This window comes from Balaenoptera ricei, chromosome 16 (genome assembly GCF_028023285.1).
Source record: "Balaenoptera ricei isolate mBalRic1 chromosome 16, mBalRic1.hap2, whole genome shotgun sequence".
Classification (NCBI taxonomy): domain Eukaryota; kingdom Metazoa; phylum Chordata; class Mammalia; order Artiodactyla; family Balaenopteridae; genus Balaenoptera; species Balaenoptera ricei.
Window position 1 is genome coordinate 47,738,794 of NC_082654.1, and position 27,849 is coordinate 47,766,642.

General features: G+C 35.8%; 1 protein-coding gene across 3 annotated transcripts in view; it reads left to right on the top strand.

Moving 5' to 3' along the window:
- The window catches only part of PARG (poly(ADP-ribose) glycohydrolase), a 110,143-nt gene extending 84,226 nt beyond the window's left edge, over window positions 1–25,917 (top strand). For all 3 annotated transcript variants that reach the window (XM_059900119.1, XM_059900117.1, XM_059900118.1), the window contains exons 14-18: window positions 4,703–4,781; window positions 6,215–6,323; window positions 13,597–13,702; window positions 24,261–24,389; window positions 25,091–25,917. In XM_059900119.1, coding sequence (XP_059756102.1) covers window positions 4,703–4,781; window positions 6,215–6,323; window positions 13,597–13,702; window positions 24,261–24,389; window positions 25,091–25,245 — 578 coding nt within the window. In that variant the 3' untranslated portion in view covers window positions 25,246–25,917. The remainder of the gene's footprint in view (window positions 1–4,702; window positions 4,782–6,214; window positions 6,324–13,596; window positions 13,703–24,260; window positions 24,390–25,090) is intronic.
- Window positions 25,918–27,849: the final 1,932 nt, after the last annotated feature.

The following is a 27,849-nucleotide window of genomic DNA, read 5'->3' on the forward strand; positions in this document are numbered from 1 at the left end:
GCATAATTAAGAGATCAGAGTAGGCATTATTATTGTTATTATTATTATTAATAATAATAAACAGGGAAAATGAGGCGTGTCCACTGCAGGGCAAAAAGCAAAAGAACAGGACTATTCCCGGCTGTCTTTATTCCCAGTCAGGCCAGTAGACCACGTGTCTTTTAAACCCCACATAAATAGAGTCATATATCTTTGGCTTCTCTACTCCCTTACAAAGTTAAGTCTGATGACACCAGTACCAACCTGTGTATGGTATTGAAGGATTTTAAACTCGTCTTATTTGGTTTTCCAAGCTATTCTATGAGGTAAACAATATAAGAATATTGACAAGCCTAATTTTTAGATGTTGAGATGAAGTCCAATGAGATTTGGTTACTTAAGGATTCACTTTGGGTTCCTCGTGACTCTTAATATCAGTGTGGTGCTCTTTTTGCCATGCCACACTGTCTTTGTAAATGAATTTTTTAATATGTCAATTATATAATACTTAGTCCAGATTAAGTATTTCTGGACTCATTATTTTAACCTCAGTGTTCTTCCTGTTTTGCTCCTTAATTATGTTTATGCAGCAAGTACTTACTCAACTGCTTCTATATTTTTGCATTACAAGATGCTAATGTAGGCACACACGTTAATAATACATAATCCCTGCCCTTGAGAAGCTGTCAGTCTAGTGAAGGAGTCAGATTATTGAGGTATAATTGACATACAACAAACCGTATATATTTAAAGTGTGCAGTTAGGTAAGTTTTGACATATGGCTATGCACATGAAGCCATCTTTTTGCCTATGTTTTAATTGGGTTGTTTGTTTTTTTATTCTTGAGTTTGGAAGTGCTTTATATATTTTAGGTAAGTCTTTTATCAGACATACGAAGTATGTCTTTTCATTATCTTAACAATGACTTTTGAAAAACAGAAGTTTCTAATTTTGAAGTCTAATTTATTAATTTGGGTTTTTGTTTTTTTGGTTTTTTTGGTTCTTTCTGGTTTGATTACTGTAGCTTTATAATAATTCTTGAAATCAGGCAGTGTGAGTCCTCTAACTTTGTTCTTCTTCAGAGTTGTTTGTTGAATTTCAGAATGAGTTTGTCAATATCTACAAAAAGGCTTGATGAATTTTAATTAAGATTGTTTTGAATCTATAGATCAATTTGGGAAGATGACTCTTTAAAAAAATTTTATTGAAGTATAGTTGATTTACAATGTTGTATTAATTTCTTCTGTACAGCAAAGTGACTCAATTATACACACACACACACACACACATATTTTCATATTCTTTTCCATTATGGTTTGTCAGAGGATATTGAATATAGTTCCCTGTGCTATACAATAGGACCTTGTTCTTTATCCATCCTACATATAATAGTTTGCCTCTGCTAATCCCAAACTCCCATTCTTTCCCTCTCCTATCCCTTCTCCTTGGCAATCACAGTCTGTTCTCCATAGAGTCTGTTTCTGTTTTGTAGATATGTTCATTTGTGTCATATTTTAGATTCCACATATATGTGATATCATATGGTATTTGTCTTTCTCTGACTTACTTCGCTTAGTATGATAATCTCTAGGTCCATCCATGTTGCTGTAAATGGCATTATATCATTCTTTTTGATGGCTGAGTAATAGTCCATTATATATATATGGACTATATATAAATACCACGTCTTCTTTATCCATTCATCTGTCAATGGACATTTTGGTTGTTTCCATGTCTTGGCTATTGTAAATAGTGCTGCTATGAACATAGGGGTGCATATATCATTTTGAATTATAGTTTTGTCTGGGTATATGCCCAGGAGTGGGATTGCTAGATCATACAGCAACTCTATTTTTAGTTTTTTGAGGAACCTCCATACTGTTCTCCATAGTGGCTGCACCAATTTACATTCCCACGAACAGTGTTAGAGGGTTCCCTTTTTTCCATACCCTCTGCAGCATTTGTTATTTGTAGACTTTTTAATGAAGGCCATTCTGACCATTGTGAGGTGGTACCTCATTGTAGTTTTGATTTGCATTTCTCTTATAATTAGAAATGTTGAGCATCTTTTCGTGCACCTATTGGCCATCTGTATGTGGGAAAACTTGACTTCTTAACAATATTTAGTCTTCGACACATGAATGAGATATCTTTATGTTTATTTAGGTCTTATTTAATTTCTCTCAGTCATATTACATACTTTTTATTGTATACTTCTTTTACATTTTCTCAGACTTATCTCTAAGTATTTCATATTTTTTGTTATTGTAAATGTAGTTTTAAAATTTCAGTTTTTGACTGCTCGTTGATACTGTGTAGAAATATAATTGATTTGCAGATTGCAATTTAATATGTTAATTGCTCTGCTGATGCTGTATGCAGAGTACTGCAGAGCACAAAGAAGGAACAACCAACTCTACTTACAGTGTCAAGGAAGCCTGACATAAGAAAACATTAATTTTGTAGTTATTTTCTTGATTTGTAGCAGACTATCTTACCCAAAATACTAGGTGAATTTATAGTAATTAAACTGTAAATTATTTAAAATTTTGAAAAATTATTTTTAAGAAACAGTGTGCTCAGTAATAGACTAGAAACTCTAGTATTGAGTTTAAATCTTTTAAGTTTTTATTATGGAATATTTTAATCATTTATAAAAATAGAATAGTATTTTTCATAGCTTTATTTAATATTTACTTATATTGTATATCTGTTTATATTTGTGTGTGTATGAAAATTTTCAGATCTACAGAAAAGTTGCAAGAATAATACAAGGAATTTCCATATAATTTTCACCCAGATTCACCAGTTTACATTTCTGCCCCATCTGCTATATCATTCTTTCTCTATTTTCTTTTCCTGAACTAGGAGTATATTGGAGACATTCTGCCCTTTTACCCCAAATATTTTATTGTATATTTCCTAAGAACTAGGACATTCTCTTACATTAGCACAGCATAGTTAATCAAAATTAGGAAATTGAACATTGATAAAATACTATTAGCTAATCCCTAGTCAATATTCTATCAATTATCCTAATTTTATCTTTTGTAGCTTTCCCCCCACCCAGTCTACAGTCCAATCCAGGATCAGACCTTGAATAGACTTGTCATGTATCCTTTAAACTGGGACAGTTTCTCAACCTTGTGTTTGTTCACCTTGATATTTTTAAAACATTGAAGCCAGTTACTTGGTAGAATATCTCTTTTGGGGGGTTTGTCCAGTGTTTCTTCATAACTAGATTCAGTTTATTCAGTTTGGTAGGAATCCCACTGAAGTGTATCTTTTGAAAAGAAAAGTAGTACTGTAAAATTTGCATATAACTTATATGTGTATATAACTTCAGTCAGCCCTTTGAATACACATTTCCTTCATATATGGGGACCACCTCTGTGGATTCAACCAACTGCAGGTTGTCTAGTACTGTAGTATTTACTATTGAAAAAAATCTACAGTGTAAGGGAACCCGTGCAGTTCAAACCCATTTGTTTGAGAGTCAACTATACTAAAAATATCATTAATCTTAGTTCTCAATGTTGTCTTGTTTCTATTTTTTTTTTTTAATATGTGAAAAGTATAATCTTGCTCAAGGTTTTCAGCTTTTAATTTTACTGTTTTGTTGATTCTTATCAGGTCAGGTAATTATTGAGTTGACCATAGGAGTTGGAATGAGCTTATTTACTTAGTTAAATAGAACACTTTTTAAAAAAAAAATTAATTTATTAATTTGTTTATTTTTGGCTGTATTGGGTCCTCGTTTCTGTGTGAGGGCTTTCTCTAGTTGTGGCAAGCAGGAGCCACTCTTCATCGCGGTGCGCGGGCCTCTCACTATTGCGGACTCTCTTGTTGTGGAGCACAGGCTCCAGACACGCAGGCTCAGTAGTTGTGGCTCACGGGCCTAGTTGCTCCGCGGCATGTGGGATCTTCCCAGACCAGGGCTCGAACCCGTGTCCCTGCATTAGCAGGCAGATTCTCAATCACTGCGCCACCAGGGAAGCCCCAAATAGAACACTTTTGACACCATCCCTTTTGATATGTTCAGGTCCAATGAATTAGAAATCTATGTTATGTGCCAAGCTTGGTACATCTTCTCATCAGATGAATGTTAATTATGCTTTTTTCCCTCCCTGTCTTCTCAGGCATAATATCCCAGTTTTACAAAGTCCTTTGAAGTACCTTGCCTGTTGATATTCAAATCCTAAATTTAATTTTATTGACACTTTTCTTAGGGAATGTTTTTATGTAAAATTTATTTTTTCAACAACACAAATAAAAAACCATCTGATCACTGACATTGAAGACAGTGGACTTTTATAAAACACAATCTTTATGTAGTCCTTATAAAAGAAAAAAATGAGTATGACAGACATTTTGTTTTCTTTGTTGATTGGGACATTAATTCACTGTATGATAATTGTGGTGGCATTTGGAGGCATCATTTTTTTCTTTATGGGAAGTAATAACAAGTCATTAAGACCAGCAGCGTTTTTTTATTTGTTTGTTTCCTAACAGAGACCCTTTAGAAGGTGCAGTTCTTAAGAAATTTTTTTCTGGGGGCAGTGGTGGTGGGATGAATTGGGAGATTGGGATTGACATACATACACTAATATGTATAAAATAGATATCTAATAAGAACCTGCTGTAGAAAAAAAATAAAATAAAATTCAAAAAGAAAAAAGAAATTTTTTTCTGAAAAATAATAGTGGCAGATTATTTGTTTCAGGTACTGAACAGTACAGTGAATACACAGGCTATGCCGAAACATACCGTTGGGCCCGGAGCCATGAAGATAGGAGTGAAAGGTGAGTTCATTTCTGACGTTAGCATCTCATGGTCAAAAGCTAAGGAATGTGGGTTTGACCCTGGTGCAGTCTGTCTTCCATCTATTCTTATTTCAGAAATATAATTTTATTCTTAAATTCAATAGTACAGTTTCATTAGTAGTTAAAACAGTATCACCATCTCCATATACCAAAGGGAACAACAGAGAAAAGCCAAATGTCTAAACCAAGAAGAAAGGCACAGCTCAGCTGCTAATTGTAAGCAGCCAGTGGAGGTTAACTTCCAAGGTCAAACTAATTAGAGCTTAAAGCCTGTAAACAGCTTATTTAGTTATCCTTACCTTTTCTGTGAGATTAGGTTAAGTGGGGGAAACCTATGCTGGGACAATTTGCCTAATGCCACAAACAGTTGATAGCAGAACCTATGTTGAATATTGCTGCTGCAGTCTCCTAGTTCTTACTGAAATATATTTTTACACTTTGACATTTTTGCTTCCCCACTAAGTTGGTTTACCAGAGGTAAATTTTTACAGAAAATGTGTGTGGCCTATGTATGTGTGTTTCAATGCATAAGAGCCATTGTGGCAGAAAGAATCAGCTATTGCCTGTGTAGCCATACAACCTTATCTTTGTAATATCTCCAGTCTAGTCCCTAGTCTCTTTCCCTTTGTTTTGGTTAAAATATGTGGTTGCAACAATTATCTATGTGAATGTTTAATTCCTGATAATTATTTACAGACTAACATGAAGGTTTCTGTGGGTATTCTTCAGTGTGAAAAGTTGACTGCCATATCAGTATATGCATGTTTATAAAGAGATGAAATATTTGGAATTTCACATTTCCAGAATCACCATCTCAGCCAGTTTTTCCTGTCTCCATGGGCAAATTGTTATCATCTGCTTTGATTTCTTTGCCTTTTTAAAAATAGTTTTGCCCAGTCAGCAACTGAGCACAGTAGGGTAGAATTTTGTACTGAATTATTACACATTTTTTACAGAACTTGACTTCTTGGGATTCATTCTTGGACAATAAATGGTGATGTTACAAACTCATTGACTTAGAGCAGTTCTTTCAGAACAAAGGAGGAATGCGCTCTTGTTGAGATACAAACGCCATGTCTTTAGTATTGGAGGAAAACAAAGAACTAAATTCCTTTCGTTTGCCCCCGAAATCTTTCAACCTCGAAGACTCATTGTTAATGGTGTGTCTGTTTATAATACGTACTATTTTTTCATTTTACTGTTTAATGCCTGGCAGTCCACATTATGTATGCCTTGGAATTTAAAAATAAAATGGTGTTTTTCTACCCTCCTGATTTGCTGAGATATATACCCACTGGTTTGTTTGTAATGTATTAACCCTGCCAAAGTCTCAGAAACCTGACCCTTGTGAGGGTTTTATTTTGTGAGTACCTTTCCCCATTCCTCATTTCCCCCCATCTGTCCTGCCCCAGGGACGACTGGCAGCGGCGCGGCACTGAAATCGTTGCCATCGATGCCCTTCACTTCAGACGCTACCTCGACCAGTTTGTGCCTGAGAAAATCAGACGCGAGCTTAACAAGGCCAGTAACCTTATTTCTTAGTTCATCTGGCAGCTGTCATCTATTTACTGCCATTTTATTAATGCTGAAATTAATGCTTTCTGGTAATTCTTGCAGTGTCAGTACGTCTGCCCACAGCTCTCCTGATTTAATGGGTCTGTCAGCTTGTACAGGATGTACTTTCCATTTCGTAATTGTTTGATTACTGATGCCAGATAGACTGTTACTTGATATTAAGCCCCACACATGCATTTATCTCATCAAGTACATTTAGTTGCTTTGGAACATTATCATTGTAAAACCATATAGAAATGAATGAACCCTGAAAGTTTTTATCAAACCTGCCCAGTGACATTTTTCTCTACAAGGTGTGCTTATCAGGATTAAAACAGATAAACCATGAAAGTCGAGTCACTATTGTTCTAGTATAGGTAAGATTGACATGTAAATTATTTATTTATTTGGTAATTTGACATATTTATGATGGAATCTGTAGTTTTCTGTGCTACTTAGTTTTGTCTCCTATAGTCATTTTCTTTTTTTTTCATTGTGTTACAGAAATAGAAAAATGAGCCAGACCTATTGTTAGTTTAAAGTTTTACTACTGTTAACCATAGCAAATAAACTGTCATACAATAGTGTTCTAAGTCTATTCTCTAGATAGATAGGGCCTTACCAAAACAGTTGATGTCTTCTTTAGTTCCTTATATTACTCTCACAGCCAAGAAGACTGACCCAGTTCTGAAAACCATTGTTTAACTTCCATGAGTAGGATTTGGTCATGAAATTCATTATTAAGATAATGAGGTTGTAGTTTTGCATGACTACCCATGTGCCAATCCCTACACAGACTTCTGGGAATGACAGCAGACGAGGTGTATCATTGCAGGTGGACTGGGACTGCCCTTGGATTGGCATGTGTGGCGTTCAGTATATCATCTTCACATCTTTTCCCTGGGTCTTACCACAGGAATGGCCTCTCTATGGTGCTCTGCTTATCCCAGCTCAACCGCCTTGCCTCTCATATTGTTAGTAAAATAACCAAATAATCCAGAAAGACTTTAGTACACTTAAAAGTTAGTAGATATTTCAAATATAATTACATTTATTATCATATTCTAATGTACTAAGAATCTAATTTACTGTTAAATATTTTTTTTAATATATAATTTATTAGGTTATTTTAATGTTTGAAGTTCTCAAAGGAATCTCATAAAAGTTTGAAGAGTAAATGCACTATTTTCCAAAGTTCAACTTACACACAGATTCCGTTTTTCTTTTAAGTAATTCCTCATAAAAGCTATCCAAAAAGACTATTCTTTGATATATCAACAGATATAATTTCTCTTTTACCTGATATTACTGAGGAATATCTTTTATTATATTAGGTACCTTTTAATTGTGAGCTTGCTTTCACTGTTCTAAACTCTTGCCTTAAAGCAGTTGTCTCCAAGCACATGATGTTTTTATTACATAGCATATCAAGTAGAATAAGATTTATATTTAGCTTTTCATCAGATGTGTATGTGAATTTGTCACATGGTCATTAATACTAGAAGACATTTATATAAGCAGTAGGTATGGGTTCCCCCCCAACCCCCGCCGCCTGCCTACAATTCATATGTTGAAGCCCTTACCCCAGTAGGTCAGAATGTATAGAGATATGATTAAGTTAAAATGATGCCAGGGAGCGCCCTAATCCAATCTAACTAGTATCCTAATAGAAGAGGAGATTAGGGCATACAAAAAAAATCAGGGGTGCATGCCCACGGGATAAAGATCCTGTGAGGGCACAGCATGAAGGTGACCATCTGCAAGCCAAGGAGAGAGGTCTCAAATGAAATCAAACATGCTGACACCTTGATCTTGAACTTCTAGTCTCCAAAACTGTGAGAAAATTAATGTCTATTATTTAAGTCACTCAGTCCATGATATTTTGTTATGGCAGAGAAATACATGAAAAGTTTGGAGAGAAGCATATGAAAAGGAAATGTATTTAACCATTATCATACATTAACACACATTTAAAGGCTCCCTTTTTTTTTTAACATTTTGTAAAATTTATTTATTTATTTATTTCTGGCTGCGTTGGGTCTTTGTTGCTGCACGCGGGCTGTCTCTAGTTGCAGCAAGCAGGGGCTACTCTTCGTTGCGGTGCGTGGGCTTCTCGTTGGCGGTGGCTTCTCTTGTTGCAGAGCATGGGCTATAGGCGCATGGGCTTCAGTAGTTGCGGCACGTGGGCTCAGTAGTTGTGGCTTGCAGGCTCTAGAGCTCAGGCTCAGTAGTTGTGGCGCACGAGCTTAGTTGCTCCGCAGCATGTGGGATCTTCCCAGACCAGGGCTCGAACCCGTGTCCCCTGCATTGGCAGGCAGATTCTTAACCACTGTGCCACTAGGGAAGTCTTAAAGGTTCCCTTTTTTTTCACGATAACATTTATATTCCCACAAATGCTTTCCTGGAGGAGCTAGATCATTCAGTTTTAGAAATTATCTATAAATATGATCTTTTTAAAAGATAACCCTGGACATAAATAAATCTCTTTTTAAATTGCCCATGGCTAACTGATATTCTCTACATTTACTTGGATAGCACTAACCTTCAGTTTCCCATCCTCAAAGACACCAGAAATTTTAAAGATGTGAAGCCTTGGTATATGTGAATAGGTTAAGTTAGTTGTAAGTATTACCAACACTGAAAAACATTTATTTGTACAATATAGAGTCCTTATGAGACATACTTTATAGAAAAAGACTGAGTCTTTAAATAACCTGGCAATAGAAGTTTTATTTCATTCAAGTCATATTTTTTTTGTTGTTATCACCACATTTGGAAGGGGATTGTTATTAAATCAGAGCTTGATTAACACAACTGATCAATATTTGCTGCTGCTATTTCTAAGAAGCTCAACATTTGATCATTTATAATCTTTTCTTGAAGTCTGTGTTACTTTACTTTTCAGGAATATTAGTTCAAAATGTCTCATTTTTAATGAGCTTTCCCTTAAGTTTCTCAATGTATAGAATCAGGATAACCATAGAGAAAGCTAATCTAATCTTTGATTTCACACATGAGAAATCTAAGGTCTACATCGTGTTTTCATTTTATATTGCATCTTTTAAAAAATTTTTTATTTGTTTATTTATACTTATTTTTAAAAATTTATCTTTGGCTGCGTTGGGTCTTTGTTGCTGCACGCGGGCTTTTCTGTAGTTGCGGCGAGCGGGGGCTACTCTTTGTTGCGGTGCGCGGGCTTCAGTAGTTGTGGCTCGTGGGCTCTAGAGCACAGGCTCAGTAGTTGTGCGTGGGCTTAGTTGCTCTGCGGCATGTGGGATCTTCCCGGACCAGGGTTTGAACCCGTGTCCCCCTGCATTAGCAGGCGGATTCTTAACCACTGTGCCACCAGGGAAGTCCCTATATTGCATCTTAAAAAGGCAAAATCAATTTACTAATGTTACAATTATTTTAAAGATAAAAAAATCATCTATAATTTTACCTTTCAAATAATTGTTTTCATTTTTGTAGGTCTTTCCGAATGAATACTAATTTTCATATAAATGTGTGCAGAAGTTACCTATAATATTGTATTTATCTATTTAATTTATCCAAAAATTGTAAGTATTTTTCATACTTTCTAATGATCTTCATGATAATGTTTTTTTAAATAAATTTGATCTTTTTTAATCTATCTATCTATCTGTTTTTGGCTGCACCACATGGCATGAGGGATCTTAGTACCCTGACCAGGGATTGAACCAGTGCCCCTTGCAGGGGAAGCACAGAGTCTTAACCATTGGACTGACAGGGAAATCCCCATAATAATATGTGTAATGGCCATAAAATTGGTTGGATTGATATACTAGGACTTAGCTACTGTTTTTGAACTAAGAGGTGGTCCCAGGTTTTTCTCTATTATATATAATGTAGTAAACATCTTTGTACAGTTGTTATTTAATTTACAAAAGAAGAAATTTATAAAATTATTGTTACTGAATCTAAGTATAATTTTAAGACTCTTAATTAATATTATTTTATTCTCTTGCAAAAGATTCTTAAGGAACTTTTTATGTTTGTTTTTAAGAAATCACAGTATTCTAAAACATCAGAAAATCATTATCAATACCAACTATGTATTAGTTTAAGTTAGACGAGTATGGTAGATTGATTTCATATAAACAACTCTTTTTTAAAATTATTTATTTATTTTATTTTTGGCTGCCTTGGGTCTTTGTTGCTGCGCACAGGCTTTCTCTAGTTGCAGAGAGCAGGGGCTACTCTTCGTTGCAGTGCGTGGGCTTCTCATTGTGGTGGCTTCTCTTGTGGTGGAGCATGGGCTCTAAGCACACGGGCTTCAGTTGTTGTGGCACTTGGGCCCAGTAGTTGTGGCTCGCGGACTCTAGAACACAGGCTCAGTAGTTGTTGTGCACAGGCTTAGTTGCTCCACGGCATGTGGGATCTTCCTGGACCAGGGCTCGAACCCGTGTCCCCTGCATTGGCAGGTGGATTCTTAACCACTGCGCCACCAGGGAAGTCATGAACAACTCTTTAGGACAAAAATTGTTAAATTATTAATTTAGCAAACAGTATAATGTATTTACATTATATAATGTCCTCCCTCCCTCCGCCCCCCCCATCCCACCCAACTAGGCCATCATAGAGAAATGGTTGGTTCAAACAGAATAAAAGAATTTTGTAACAGTAGCCAAGATATGGAAGCAACCCAAGTGCCCTGCCCGTCAACAGACAAATGGATAATGTATACAATGAAATATTTCTCAGCCATAAAAAAGAATGAAATTCTGCCTTTTACAGCAAAGTGGATGGACCTAGAGAATATTATGCTTGGTGAAATAAGTTAGACAGAGAAAGACAAATACTATATATCACTTACATGTGGAATCTAAAAAATCATACAAACGAATGTATATGCAAAACAGAAACAGACTCACAGATACAGAAAACAAACTAGTGGTTACCAAAGGGGAGAGAGAAGGCAGGGAGGGGCATGTTAGGGGTATGGGATTAAGAGATACAAACTACTATGTATAAAATAGATAAGCATCAAGGATATATTGTATAGCACAAGGAGTTACAGCCATTATCTTGTAATAGCTTTTAATTGAGTATATTCTGTAAAAATACTGAATCACTCTGCTGTACACCTGAAACTAATGTAATATTGTAAATCAATTATACTTCAATAAAAAAGAATTTTGTATTTAATCATCACAGTTATTCTTTATACCTAATTACTGTGTAAGTATTTTATATCATTTATCTGATTACCTTTTTTTTTTTAAACATCTTTATTGAAGTATAATTGCTTTACAATGGTGTGTTAGTTTCTGCTTCATAACAAAGTGAATCAGTTATACATATACATATGTTCCCATATCTCTTCCCTCTTGCATCTCCCTCCCTCCCACCCTCCCCATCCCACCCCTCTAGGTGGTCACAAAGCACCGAGTTGATCTCCCTGTGCTATGCGGCTGCTTCCCACTAGCTATCTATTTTACATTTGGTAGTGTATATATGTCCATGACACGCTCTCTGATTACCTTTTTAAAGTTTTATTTTACTTAATCAAAACACCAAATGCAGGTTAATTTCAGTTTTATAGGTTTTTTTTTTTGTTATGGTCATTTTTCAAGATAGATTTTTTTTTTTAAAGTAAAATTGGTTAGATTTTGCTTCTAATAATCTAAATATTTCAAATTCTCTGTTGTTAGGCTTTAGTTTTACTAAGCTATTTTTGCTCATTAAAGAAAAGTTAGCCCAGATATGTAGAGATAGCAGTGTGAAAGAAACTAAAACCATTCTGATGGTATCAAACAGAGATGACACAAACTAGGAGGCTAAGAAATCTTCCTCTTCATCTGGGCATATTTGGAGAATTTGACAGGAAAGCAAGTGGCAAAGTTATGTCTATTCTGACAGAAAGTCTGTTCACCCCCTTGTTGGCATAAAGGCAGAGACTGTATCTTTCAAGAACCTACTCAAAAAAATTGAGCTCTTTGATAGTTTTGACCTGAAAGAGATTTTCAGATGCTCCATGCATCTGATTATACAGGTAATTTGTGAGTTCTAGTGTAAGCTCTGTACCACAGTGTTGAGTAATGGTCTGGTACCAACTTATAATTAATATCTGTCAGGATTTACAGCCTAGGAGGGGGTGGAAGGAATAGCCTTGTTAATCCACCCAGACAGGTATAAAATACATTTTTATACCCTTGTAGCAACTTCAGAGAGCAATTTACAGTATTTCTATGTGTGGGTTTCATAGAAGCATCTTTCTTTATCCTTGGTTTTTCTCTGGGAACATTTGTCACACATCATTCTTTCTATTTTATTTACTATTATACATAAGCTATATTTTAGGCTTTGTTTGGTACTTGAGAAAGCCCAGGGGAGATTTGCTTTGCTATTATTTTAAACCTCTTAATATAGTCTGATAGTTTCAGAAAACTAAGAACCCTTTGGAGGCAGAAAGACCAGCTTGTCTGACAGCAAAGAAATAGAAATCAGAGACTCTGGGACCTTAAACTGCAGTCTTCTCATATACAAAATGAGCTGTTCATTTAATTAAAACTTAGCATCCTCAGGATATATTGTACTTTTCTCAGGTTACTGGCAAATTTTAAAATATTCTAGCTTAAAACAGAGCTGTGAAACTAGAGAATCTTGGAGCTGGAACGGATATTAAAGGTTATCTTGTAACCAGGTATAGGAATCCTTTCTATATATAGTTACTTGCACATTTTATATATAGTTGTTTAAGCATTTCAGTGGCAGGAAGCACATTTAAAAGCTAATCACAGTTATTAATCTAAGTCCCAATAATTCAGAGAGAGTGGTGAGGAAGCATAATAGTAGTAACTCTTTACCTTAATGAAAAAAATGGTAATCAAAAGTTTTCAAATAAAACAGTGTCTTAAATGCCTTTCTGTCCTTTAGTCCCTTGTGGTTTGTGATTGGGATTTCATTAGTTCTTAAAATATTTCTGATATTTTCCTTCATATTTGTTTGAATTGGAAAAAGAAACTGAGACCTGTAATGGTTTAAGGGCTTTGATTTGCCCAGCATCAAAGCAAATAAATAATAGAACTGATCATTTCTTACTCTCTTCCTTGTGTAATCCCAGGATTTTCTCTTTTTCCCTTCTACTTTGGCCCCTAGGAAAAAAAGAGGAGAGAGAGATAACATAAGCTTGATAATGGATACTGATCCTAGTACATCAGTCAGAAATACTGTTAGTGTCTAGTCATTCACGTGCTTTGATATTTCTTTCATCCTGCAGGCTTACTGTGGATTTCTTCGTCCTGGAGTTTCTTCAGAGAATCTTTCTGCAGTGGCCACAGGAAACTGGGGCTGTGGTGCCTTTGGTGGCGATGCTAGATTAAAAGGTGAGTGAATCAGTTGTTATAAGAAGGATAATAGTATTTTGACTAAGGAGAAGAGTTAGTCCTTCAAACCGTATTTCTAACCACAAAGATCTAAAAGAAGAGAAAAAGAATATTTGACACCATCCTTTTTTTTCTTATTGTATATGAAGGAATCCGTATTTTTATTTACTATTTACCTGCAGAGGTCACTTATCTCTTTGATCTATAAGACACAGTATTTAGTTGAATAAAGAGAGGGAAGAGGCAAAAATTACTATGAAGTTTCAAACCAAAGCACCCTTTCAAGCACGTTCCTTTACAGAAGTGATTTTTTATGGACAGAGCTATTTGATGACTGACTCGTTCATTCACCAAATTTACGGCATTCTGCCACTCTCTGGGCACTGTGGTAGGCTCCGAGAATACAAAGGTGAATAAGATGTAGTCCCTGCTTTGGAATTCACAGTCTAGCATATGAGAGAGAGGCATAGACAAATGCAGCACATAGTAATGAGTGCTTTAATAGAGGTACACAATGTGTGGGGAGACATAGCTTGGGAGAGCTGCATGAATGGCACAGATAAGGAGGCATTTGGGTACTCAAGAAGGATAAACATTTCTTGCCCTTTATTGTTTATAGTAGAAAAATCACAAACCTATCAACAAAGCTATTGGTCATTTACCATATTATGACGTTTGCTTTCCTCTCAGGAGTGTCAGTTATAGAGAATAGTATTATATTATTACTTAGGATGGTTACTATTCCTTGTCAACCCAGCTGGTGACGTGAGCTGGGTGTGCTACAGTACAGTCTTGACACTAACTCCCTGGAGTTAGTACAGACCCTCAGGTTAAGGGCACCCATCCTCCACAAGACTGCCCCTACTGCAGACTCTAGCTGCAAGTCTGAGGGGGTGGGGTGGGGTGTCCCCCCCGCCCACCTGCACCTCTTACCAGCTGGCTACCAGTCTTGGGAGTTTTCCACAACCAACCCCTCTAAGGTTTGATAATTCATTAGAATGACTCACCGAACCCAGGAAGGTGCTATTATAATTTTATTACAAAGGATACCCATAGGGTTTATGTATTTTAGCCGGTTGAGTTGTTGTCACATGGAGTTATGTTTTATGTGTTTACACTTTTGTGGCATGCTTAGAAAAATCTTCTCTATTCCTTTATTCTAAAGGCTTTCACCCATATTTTCTTCATATTCAAAAACAAAAACCGCATGTTGTCAGTTTTGGTGTTTTGAATGTCTATAGAAGAAGGAATTTCTGGGTTTTATTTTATGAAATTCTTTATCATCCTGAATTTGAGGAAACCTGTTTTTCACTCTGGGCTTATTGATCTTATGACAGACACTTTTTTCTGTTTTTCTCTTAAGTAAAATAAATGAGTAGATTCATATCATCAATCCAGAAACCAGGTCTGCCATAAGCCTTGGTCATTTGTGATGGACAATTTGGGAAGCTTTATAAATGTGTTCATTTTGTTTCTTTTCTTCATGGCATAAAAGCCTTTCTCTCAGACTGCGGCTTTGCTTGCTCTGGTGACTATTAAGGGTAGTATTCCAAGATTCTCATTGTGTAATTTTCTCAATTATCGAGATTATTTTTCTGTTGTGAGCATATATTGTTTTGTTGTTTTTTTCCAGCTTTACTGAAATATAATTACATACAGAACTATATAATTTTAAGGTGTACAACATAATGATTTGACTTACATACATCATGAAGTGAATATCAAGTAGGTTTAGTGAACATCTATCATCTCATATAGATACAACATTAAAGAAGTAGAAAAAAAACTGTTTTCCTTGTGATGAGAATTCTCAGGCTTTACTCCCTTAGCAACTTTCATTTATAATGTACAGCAGTGTTAATTATCTTTATCATGTTGTGCATTACATTCCTAGTACTTATTTATCTTATAACTGGAGGTTTGTACCTTTTGACTACCTTCATATAATTCCCTTTCCCCCAACCTCCTGCCTCTGGTAGCCAGAAATCTGATCATATTTTCCTATGAGTTTGTTTGTTTTTGAAGTATAATTGACCTACTTATACTACATTAGCTCCTGGTATACAACATAGTGATTCTATATTTCTATATATTTCAAAATGATCTCCATGATAAGTCTAGTTGTCTTCTGTCACCATGCAAAGATCTTATGTAATTACTGACTGTATTCCCTACACTGTACATTTTATACCCATAACTCATTTATTTTGCAACTGGAAGTTTATACCTCTTCCCCTTCACCTATTTCTCTCCTCCTCCCTACCCCCTCCCTTCTGGCCGCCACCTGTTTGTTCTCTGTATCTGTTACTCTGTTTCTGTTTGGTTATGTTTGTTCATTTATTTTGTTTTGTTTTTAGATTGCACCCATAAGTGAAATCATACAGTATTTGTCTTTCTATTCCACTTAGCATAATACCTTCTAGGTCCACCCATGTTGTTGCAAATGGCAAGATTTCATTCTTTTTTATGGCCAAGTAGTATTTCATTGTATATATACACCACATCTTTATCCATTTATCTATTGATGGGCACTTAGATTGCTTCCATATCTTGCTATTGTAAATAATGCTGCAATGAACATAGGGGTACATATATCTTTCCTAATTAGTGTTTTCATTTTCTTCAGATAAATACCCAGAAGTGGAGTTGCTGGATTGTATGGTAGTTGTAGTTTTAATTTTTTGAGGAACCTTCATACTATATTCCATATATATTCTCATCAGCAGTACACGAGGGTTCCCTTTTCTCCACATCCTCACCAACACTTATTTGTTGTCTTTTGATAATAGCCATTCTGAAAGGTGTGAGGTGCAATTTCATTGTGGTTTTGACTTGCATTTCCCTGATGATTAGTGATGTTGAGCATATTTTCATGTGCCTCTTGGCCATCTGTATGTCTTCTTTGGAAAAATGTCTATCTAGGTCCTCTGGCTAGTTTTTAATCTGGTTGTTTGTTTTTCTGGCGTTGAGATGTATGAGTTCTTTGTATATTTTGGATATTAACCCCTTTCTGGATATATCATTTGCAAATATCTTGTCCCATTCAGTAGTTGGCCCTTTTCGTTTTGTTGGTTTCCTTCACTGTGCAAAAGCTTTTTTGTTTGCTGTAGTCCCATTTGTTGATTTTTGCTTCTGTTTTCATTGTCTCAGGAGACATATCCAAAAAATATTGCTAAGACTTGTGTCAAAGAGCATACTGCCTATGTTTTCTTCTAGAAGTTTTGTGGTTTTAGGTGTTACTTTTAATCCATTTTGAATTTATTTTTGTATATGGTATGTGAAAGTGGTCCAGTTTAATTCTTTTGCATGTAGCTATCCAGTTTTCCCAACATCATTTATTGAAGAGGCTGTCTTTTCCCCATTGTGTATTCTTGCCTCCTTTGTTATAGATTAATTGCCCATATAAATATGGGTTCATTTCTGGGCTCTCTATTCAGTTCCATTGATCTGTGTGTGTGTGTTTTTGTTCCAGTAACATGCTGTATTGACTACTGTAACTTTGTAGTAGATTTGAAATCAGGGAGTGTGATTTGTCCAGCTTTGTTATTCTTTGTCAAAAATTGCTTTGGCTATTCAGGGTCTTCTGTGTTTCCATACAAATTTTAGAATTATTTTATTTCTGTGAAAAATGCCATTGATATTTTGATAGAGATTGCATCAAATCTGTTACTGTTTTTGTAATTTTTAAAAATCTTATTAAAAATGTTCTCAACAACATGGATGACCTTGAAAGAATGATGCTAAGTGAGACAGACAGATACCATATGATCTCACTTATATGTGGAACCTTAAAAAAAAAAAAAAAGAGCTCATAGATACACAGAACAGATCAGTGGTTACCAGAGGTATAGGATGGAGAGTGCACAAAATGGGTGAAAGAGGTCAAAAGGTACAGACTTCCAGTTATAAAATGAATAAATCGTGGGGATGTAATGTACAGCATGGTGACTATAGTTAATAATACTGTATTGTATATTTGAAAGTTGCTAAGAGAGTAAATCTTGCAAGTTCTCATCACAAAAAAATATGTAGCTATGTGTGGTGGTGAATGTTAACTAGATTTATTGTGGTGATCATTTTGCAATATATACAAATATCTAATCATTATGTTGTACACCTGAAATGAATATAATGCTATATGTCAATTATATTCCGATTGTATAAAAAAAAAAAGAGTCAGCCATCGGAACTGTATAAACCCCTCTTTTATAAGCCCACTTTCTCATTAGCCATATAAGCAGACATGAGCAAGGGAGCATTTAAATCCTAGATTAATTTCCAAGAGAAGAGAGCATTAAGAAAGAGATGTTCGCTGATGAACCAACATTAGGGAGGCAGAGCAGGTGCACAGAGAAGAATCAGAAGCTATGGTCCAGTTCAAAGTATTGATAGATTAAATAAAGTTGGTAAACAAAAAACCTTTGAGAGCAGATAAAGACAGGGCCAATATTAACTTCTCTGAACTGGCCATCTTTATCTGTCCCTAGGTCTTAGTAATGTTTCATGAAGACTCATCTGAACCATCAGATGCTATCCCTACCCTATAAGAAAGAAGGGAGGAAGGATAGTTAAAACAAGCAAACAAAAAACTTCATGGAGGGAGAACATGGGCATGTATGAACCCTTAAACTTACATTTCTTTTATTAGAAATAAGGCTAAATATTTTTTTAACATGCTTGTTGCCTAACTGTGCATGAGTTTTTCAATTTGTAACAATTTAATTTTGAACGGCTTTCACTGTACGTTATGCTAACAACTAGTAAGAGAATATTTTTCATATATTCATTCATTCAACAGACATTGATTAACAGCTTTCTGCCCCAGGCAGCCAATGGCCCTATGAGCCAGAGGGTAGGAAAGAAGGGACATAGGGAAGAGGGGCTTGATACCTGTCCTTCAGCAGCAGCCAGTTACCTCCTGCAGGCTTGTGGAACCAAAGGGGCTCTCTCTGTCCTCCTGCCTGGCCCCTCATCTTTCTGAGGACCCTATGGAGGCCCGTGGAAAAGAGCTTTTGAGTGAATGTGAATTCTCCTTTCTGGGCTCATAGCTATTCCAAAGTGACACTACCCCCACCTCCAGTTCACACTTGGCTTTCAAAATTTTACTCACCCATTTCTGTGGTAGCTACCTCTTTTCTCCTGTGTTCTTTCAAGATAATAGTTCATGTGTTTTGTCTCTTCTTGGTAGAGCTTGTTGTACTTTGGTTGCCCTGAAAACTCAGCTCTCTGGTAGACTAAGGAAAAGTTATAATTCTGTAGATTACTTGGCCTTTTCTCATTGTTAGAGTAGAAGCACTATTTTTTGCTTTTTCTGTTTGTTTTTTGCAGCATTATTTATCCCATCTCAGTAGAGACTGTTGAGTGGGCTCCTTCTCCCTAAGTGTACCACCAGGCACCCATGAGCTTTTTAGGAGATAACTTGAAACCATTTCTAAATGGTTTTTAAAGCAAATTATGTTTGTTTCATCTCTTATTTCTAATTTTGTTGCATTGTAATCAAAGAGGATAGATAATATTATCTCTACTTTTTAGAGTTTTTTGAGCTTTTACTTGTGGCCTAACATAATTAATTGTTGTATATATTATGTTGGCACTTGAAAAGGTGTCTCTGAAGGGTATAGAATTTATACTTTGTCTGTTAGATTCTATACCTATTAGATCAGACCCTGTATTTTTCTAGTTTTGTCTGCCTGCTTTCCGAAGGAATCAAGTGGTGCTCTAAAGTTCTTTCTATTGTGTTTTTGTCAGTTTCTCATTGCACATCCTCAGTGTTTATTTTTTGTACCTCTCCATACTGTGTTATCTGACTTGTGAAAGATTATGCCATTGCTAGTTTACCATAATTTGAAGCTATCTTGATGCAGTCCTGTGCATTGTCTTTTCTATCCCCATTCCCTACCTTCACTACCTAAAAGTGACTTGCAAATAAAATAAGCTTAATGAATTTCTATTTGACAAATAGAAATTTCAGCTCCACCGCTTTCTGGCTCTGTGACCTTAGACGGGTTAATTAATCTTTTGGTGCCTTTATTTCCTGATTTTCAAAATGGAAATAATACTAACATTTATTCAGTTTTTGTAAGGATTAAGTGAGTTAATCCTTGTGAATCTTGAGTTTGTCCTTTAAAAAAAGCTGCTAGAACGTTCAGCATGCTACAGTATAGAGTTCAGTGTTAGCAGTTGTTACTAATGTTACATGCTAATGGCCTCAGACCATACCTGTGGTATAAAGTATCCATGGTTTTACTCATTTTTTGTTTGGTTCATTTGTTATAAGAGGACACTGTGAATTGTTTTTTGACATTATTCATATTTATTTGAAGAATTTTCACAGCTTAACATTGATGCCAAAAAGAAAATTAAAACCAAGCTCCCTGCAGGTTAATTTAAGTGATTATTTTGGCACCTAGTTGTGCTTGAAGTTAGAATTTGATGGTTTTATATCATACTTGGAGTCAGTCCATACACCCTATTAGATTTGTGATTTATTCTCATCTAACTTGTGATACAGGAGAGTTCACTTAAATTGTGAGACATAATTGTCTAGATTTGCAAAGATCTTGGGGATGGAGTGAGGTATGAAGACAGTTCTGTTTAAAATGATCTTTTGTTAGTGATTACTGATGTATTTAAGGTCAAGATTAATTTAAATTTCTGAAAATTTCCTTTGTGTATTTATAGTCTAATATCCAATGCAAGGAGAAAAATTACAACAGATTATGGAATTATACTCTGAAAGAGTCTTCAGTGATCATCTGATTCAACTTCTTCATTGCACAGATGGGGAAAATGCAGGCAAGAGAGTTAAGTGACTTGGCCAAAGTCATAGAGCTTAGCTAGCTAGCAGAAGGGCAAGGCCTGAGCTCAGGTCTTCAGTCTCCAGTTCCAGCTTTTATTACCATGTGTACCCAAACAGAAATGGATGTGAAATCAAGAATGTAATGTGAACTGGTTCTCTTATTAGGATCCAGCCTCTTTTTGGTAGATCTGTCAAGCTTAGCTCCAGGAGCCTATCCACAGGGACAAAATGGCCTGTGAAGCATTTAAAACATAAACTCTATAGGGAGATACATTTTAAATGTTTTTACTAATATTTTATTTCATAAATGGCAAATGACCAGTGATCTAGTATTTCTGTATGTAAGGAGGAAGTAGGACTAAAAGGACTTTTCTTTGGGTCTCTCTCTCCTCTCTGTCTCTTAAATAGGAAATACTTAAAGCCAAATTTCATTCAAACCAAAAGATAAAAAAATGATACCTCTTGGTAGAAGAAGATGACGATTCATTGGTTTCCCTTTTTATATGTAGTTTAGGTTAATTAGGAACCTTTTAAAATTGAGTGCACTGAAGCTTTAATGTATGTATAAGTTGGTTGAGCGGTTTTAATTAAAACGTATCTCTATTTTGAGATAATTACTTTCAACACTTCAAGATTAATAAGGCCTAGTCATGGTACCTCACATGTTGGGGATACTCAATAAATATTAGTTTGGAAATTAGGAAATACTTTGGTATTTTAGAATCTCACATGTATTCTAATGTCTTAGATTGTTTCCCAAATTTGGGGATACTCAGCTATATCAAATTTACTAGTTCATCTTAAAAATATTTTTCCTTTCTACATAACTTTTAAAACTTTTTATTTGAAAATAATTTCAAACTTACAAAAAGTTACAAAAAGTTAAACAACTCTGTGTATGTTTATGTACATATATGCTTGTGTATTATATACAATTTTTTTCTGAACGATTTGAGCTTAAGTTACATACATTATACCCCCTTTCCTAAATACTTCAGTATGTTTTTCCTATTCTCTTATATAAACACATTAGTTATAAATTCATAAATGTACATTGATATAATATTTTTATCTTCTCATCTATGTTGCAGTTTTATAAGGTGCCCTAATCAAACCCGCTGTAGCCATTTTGCCCTCCAATACAGGGTCCAGGGTCAGGTATTGCATTTAGTTAATGTTTTTGAGCCTCCTTTTGAATCTGGAGTATTTCCACAGCCTTTCTTTGTCTTTATGACATTGACATGTTTGAAGAATACAACATTCCTTGAGTTTATCTGCTGTTTCCTCATAATTAGGGTTATATTATGCATTCTTGATCAGAGCAGTATGTAGGTGATAGTGTCTGGAGGCACTTAGTAGTCATCTGACCCCATTAGTGATGTTAATTTTGATCACCCAGTCAAGGTGCTATCTGATTTTTCCACTGTTGCAGAGTTTTTTTGCTCTCTTGTAGTTAATAAGTAGTCTGTAGGAAGACACTTTGAGACAAAATTTCCCTTAGGTTTAGCATCCTTTATTGATCTTTACCTGATCCAGTCTTTACCGTGATGGTTGCAAAAAGAGGATTATCTCATTCTAGCACTCCCTCCCGACTTAACCAGTTAGTCTTTGGCTTTCTCCTGTGAGTAAAAGCCCTTCTTTCTCTCTATTTATTATATATTATCATTGTGAACTCAGGAATTTATATTTTTTCAGTGATTTGTAATTTATTACTGTACATAATATTTTGGTGCTTAGCTTGTCCAGATTTGGCTTAGTAGGAGCTCCTTCAAACTGGCTTCTATATCCTTGTGACAAGCAATCCATCAATTTTCCCATTTTTGAGCACTTCTTCACTTTCTGGTATAATAAAACATTCTGGGTTCATCTTGTACCTGTCCTGTCCTAACCATGGAATCAGGTATTCCTGGAGGAATACAGCTCCGTTTAGGTGGAATGGTATTAGAGACCAAGATCTGGGCACTAGATGTGCTCATTGCTACTAAGATGTCTTCTTTTTGGCCCTTTCAGTGGACAAAACTAAGAAATGCACATACATACACACACACACACACACTCTCTCTCTCTCTGTCTCTCACTCATACACACACACACAAATGTACATATTTTAGAAGTCATGAGTACATACCAGTGCCTTCCATTTCAATCTGTCAGTCACCACAGAGTTCTTTTTTGTCTTTTCCCATTCCGTGTTTGTTTGTTCCCTCTTCCATACTGAGAACCTACAGCTCCCAGCAACATCAACAAATTAACTCATTTGTTCAATCCTGAAATATATTTTAAAGTAGTTTCAGAATTGCTTCACCTGTACTACTATGGTAAGCAAATCTAGTAAAAAGAGTCCGGGAATTGTTTGCAATTCTTTCCTCCTTGCCCAAGACTGAAGGCATATTAGTAAAATATTGTGTTCATAAGTTACTTGGATTAGTTCTTACTTTCATCCTTTCCTTTTTCCTTTCCCTGTAGTGCTATTCTTTTGAAATAAAATTAGGCTCAATTGTTTTAGTTTGCTTTCAGTTATAGGTTCCTCCCCATTCCCATTCTTATTGTTTTAATTTTGTTTTGAATATGTAGAATATTAACATGCTCTCAAAAATCAAAACTATATTTATCCTCCATAGTGTTTTAGTTTGATTCCCACCTCCCCTTTTATGAAGGAAAAGATATGTTACTAGCAAAAGGGCATTTATTGTACCTTTGTTCATTTTTGTTATTTAAAGTAAATTTTGTCGGGCTTCCCTGGCGCACTGGTTAAGCATCTGCCTGCCAACGCAGGGGACACGGGTTGGAGCCTGGGTACAGAAAGATCCCACATGCCGTGGAGCAACTAAGCCCGTGCGCCACAACTACTGAGCCCGCACGCCTAGAGCCCGTGCTCCACAACAAGAGAAGCCACCTCAGTGAGAAGCCTGCACATTGCAACAAAGAGTAGCGCCCGCTCTCTGCAACTAGAGAAAAGCCTACGCGTAGCGACGAAGACCCAATGCAGCCAAAAATACATAAAATAAATAAATTCATTTTAAAAAATAATAAAAAAAATTTTGTCTATTGAGATTAAGATTATAAAGGAATTTAACTTTTGGAAATATACTCCAGGCTGAGTGATTTGTAACTCTGATTTGTGGGGACAGTGGTTCTCAATGATTTTCCTATTCCAGTACACCAGAGATACTGTCCAGTGTTTTCAGTAACATTCACTCCATGCTGTAGTGATTGGGTGGAGGTGGGAGTGCAGGAGGGATACAGGTGTCTTCTCTAACCCATTTTTGAGAATGCTTGCTTGCTGTAGGGTTAATGAGAACAGTAGAACCTCCCAAGTATATTGGTCACGGAAAATCACAGAGACTCCTTTGACAGAAAAGAAACAATGACTGTGTTTAAGATAAAATAATTAAATCAAGCAAGCAAACACAAAAATTTTAGTTCCAGATTAATGTAAGTGAAAAAAAAAAATACCACTTCAGTGCCTTAACTGTGCTGCCTCAGATGCACCTTCCTTTGTTTTCCCACAGAAGTGCTTACTTACGTGGGAATTCTGTGCCTTGATGATACTCTCAGCAGCATGTCTGGAAAGTCACACAACTAGATGATTTATATTCATCCTGTATTTGCCATTGCTAATAATGTGTATATTAGGTTTATAAATCTTTAATCCAGGATAAAGCTATGACACAGCAGCTATAATTTACCTGGTTGAAAGAACAAAGTATCTTGATGTGAAGTGTCATAATATAGTTGTGTTTCTTCTCTTTGCTACAGCCTTAATACAGATACTGGCAGCTGCTGTAGCGGAGCGAGATGTGGTTTATTTCACCTTTGGGGACTCAGAATTGATGAGAGACATTTACAGCATGCACACGTTCCTTACTGAAAGGAAACTGACTGTTGGTAAGTAGGGGATAGTCTTGACACTTGGTATCTAGATGGATTGTACACCATCCAGGAGGAGCACTTGCTAAATCTGGATAGATCACAGTGGATAAGAAAAAATGGAAGTGTGACTTTGATGGGGGGACAAGGTCTTAGAGGGGCAACACTTGCAGAATCTTTTTTCCTGGCAAACTTTCATCCTCAGTCTTGAATGAGTATGTCAGCTTATTAATTTAAGGCCGAGAAGTTGGAGTTAGTGTCCATTTTATACTTTTGTGTGTATAGAAAACTGAAAGAGGGAAGGTATTGGCGGGTAAGTTAAAACCTAAGCGGCCTCACTCTGAGTCATGTTTATCAGACATGCCAGCATCCTCCATCTGCTGTTTCAGCTGGACCTGAAAGGCCTTGCTATCATGGGAGCTAAATGTAAAATAGGAGTTCCCACGAACTCCCAAAACAATGCATGGATGATGTACCATGTATAGCCTGCTGTAATTATGAGCTAATAAGTAGTTTCTTTAAGGTATTCTAAAAAATTTTAACTTTATGTCAGGAAAGCCTTCCAGGCTTTTTTATTAAATAAAGCCTTCGTGCTCTATTTTCAAAAGCCAAATGTGAGCATATATTATTTAGATTAAGATAAAACTGAAGTGTTCTGTAGTAGTTTTATCCATCTACATACCTTAATGTGCAAATTGGTCTGGCTTTCTACTCTTCAGGAGAAGTATATAAGCTGTTGCTACGATATTACAATGAAGAATGTAGAAACTGTTCCACCCCTGGACCAGACATCAAGCTTTATCCATTCATATACCATGCTGTTGAGTCTTGTGCGGAGACCACCAACCAGCCAGGACAAAGGACTGGGGCCTGAGGATCCAAGTGAATAGAACCTCCTTCCACCTCTCCTGAGAAACATCCTTTCTGAATTGTCAGGTGTAACATATGAACTGACTTAATATAAATGTGTATATAATCCACATTTGTAGGCAAGGATGCAGTCCCTTCCACAAACATAGACATATTTTGTTTCCATTTTTTTCTATTTCAGTCTTCATTCTTTGATTTTTCTTTCTTTTGCCCATCAGATTTCTTGTGAAATTTCATGAAAGTTTGTGCTCAGCCTGTCAGGTCTCTTTTTTGATGCCTGTATATTATACAAATTGCCTCTGCAGCTAGCAGATGCCAGGGAAGAAGGTGAAATCCTAGAATCTGTTTAACTAACTGCGTCTGCTAAAGATCTCCCTGTGAGCCTTTCACCCCCTAATCTTGTTATGATTGCATTGTTGGAGTTTTTGATTTTTGAAAATTAAGAGTTGGGGGTTTTTTTCATACATGTTACATAATGCAGATCCCCTAGGTTAAAAGTTTTGTATTTAAGGCAGAATAATTTCCAGAAAGTTATTTAGCGACATCACCTTTGTCTGTAATGGTTTGTCTGTCCTTTTTCCCCGATCAATTTTTATTGATACTGTTTTTGGAAACTGACCGAAATGGAAGGAAATGTAGAATAAAAGAGTTTCCCAAATGGTGTTTAAAAAACAAACAGATTCAAGAGACTTGAAGGATCTTTTGTTTCTTGGGGTTTTTTTTTTTCTTTCTTTTTGAATTAGGATTATTGTTTGTTCCTTGGTGCTTGAGGCATATTCATATAACCAAAGTTTAGAAACTGGGAACTTCATGGTGATCTGTACATAGTGAAGTTTCTCTGGTACTCAAAGGTTATATAGTTAATAAATTTTCATTAACAAATCATTTGTCAAACTCCCATATCATCTATATTTCATATATATAAAAAAATATATGTTCTTTAAGTGTGTCTACATGCAAGCACATAAAATCTAAATAAAACTGGAATTGTGGAAATGATTAGGTTTAGGCTTTATTAGGGGCTCTGTTTAAAATCCTTTATTTACAATTGTGTCCATTTTAAAATGGGCAACAAACATAAATAATAGTGTCTCTCAGAAGTTAAAGCCAATGTCAAGTCTGTGTTAACTGAGAGTAGAGTTTAATCACAAAAGCACTTATTTATATTTCTAAAGTAATTCTAAACCATACTGTTGAAGTTCTAGTTTATAGTCAACTGTCAGGGAAAGCTATTGGTGGTCAAATCCTATTAATAAGGAGTTTAAGTAGATGGTCCAAACACCTGGTATCAATTTGGCAGGGAAAAAATGGGGCCTTGGCCAGCATCTGTAACTCTTTTTGTTTATATAGAGATTGAGAGGTTAGTGGAATTTGGCACCTGAAGGCAGCCACTTGTCACTGATGAAGTTTTTTAAGATTCTTCATCATCTCTGAGTTCAAGGTGTCTGGCTTTATTTCTACTGGTACTAAAGTCTTCTCTTTCCTTTCCAACCCATTCCATGCTTTGGTTAAGCATTCATGGTATATTTCATTTCTTTTTATCTCTCTCTATATTCTTTCCCTCTTATCTAGCCCTAAGACTAAGTAAACAGTTCTTTAAAATGTTGCATGAACAGTTTAGGAGGTTCATGTGGTAGAGAAATCATTGAGTCCAGGTAAGAAGACCCCCTCCAGCCTAATATTACAGAATATAGAATCTAAGACTCAGCTCTTAGTACTGAACAGGTTGGTGACCAGGCCATCTTCCTGACTGCCTTTCTTCTATTGAGGGGTTTTCAAGAATAAAAACCTGCCTACTTCTTTGTCCCAGTACGTTCGTGAATTGGGACGGTTTAATCACGTGGAATGCATAGAGAGAACTAATGTCCGTTTTTTGAGGTGGGGAGGGTGGTGGAGAGAACATGATTACTTTGTTCCTAAAGGCCCTCTGTAAAAAGAGGGACAAAATCAGACATCGAACTAACATTTGTATCTATTTTAAGACATTTAACAGCACCTTTTTGTTCTCTTTCATTTATGGTTTCTTTTATTACATGTTGTTTACCCTTCCCTTCTTTAATCTACTGAGGCATGAAAGGATATTTTCAGTTTAGAATTCTTAGGTTTTTAATATAACTCACTTGCTTTTCACTTTCTGTCTAGCTCACTCAAATGTACAAAAACAGTTTAAGGAAACAATGTGGAGTAATGGAAAGGGCATGAGATCTAAAATCAGACCAGCTGGGTTCAAATGCTAACTGTATCCCCAGCTAACATTTTAACCTTCTTTGGATAAACTGAATTGCTGAGCCTTACTTAACTCATTTAGAAAATGGGTTATTAGCACCTACCAAGAAATATTGTATATAAAGCAACGAACATAGGGTCTGGCACTTAGTTGGTCCTTAATAAATGCCAACTATTTTAGTTGACCAGAAACATGTATGGGGCACCTACTATACATTAGGGACTGTGCTCATTGCTTTATATATTTTAGCCCGTTTTACCCATCTGGGCTAACAGATGCCCAGACGTTAGGGAATACCATCTCAACTTCCAGGAGTTCATTATGAAAGGAGACTTACTTTGTAATCTGATAGAGCAAAGGTTCTGACACTCTTGTTCTCTA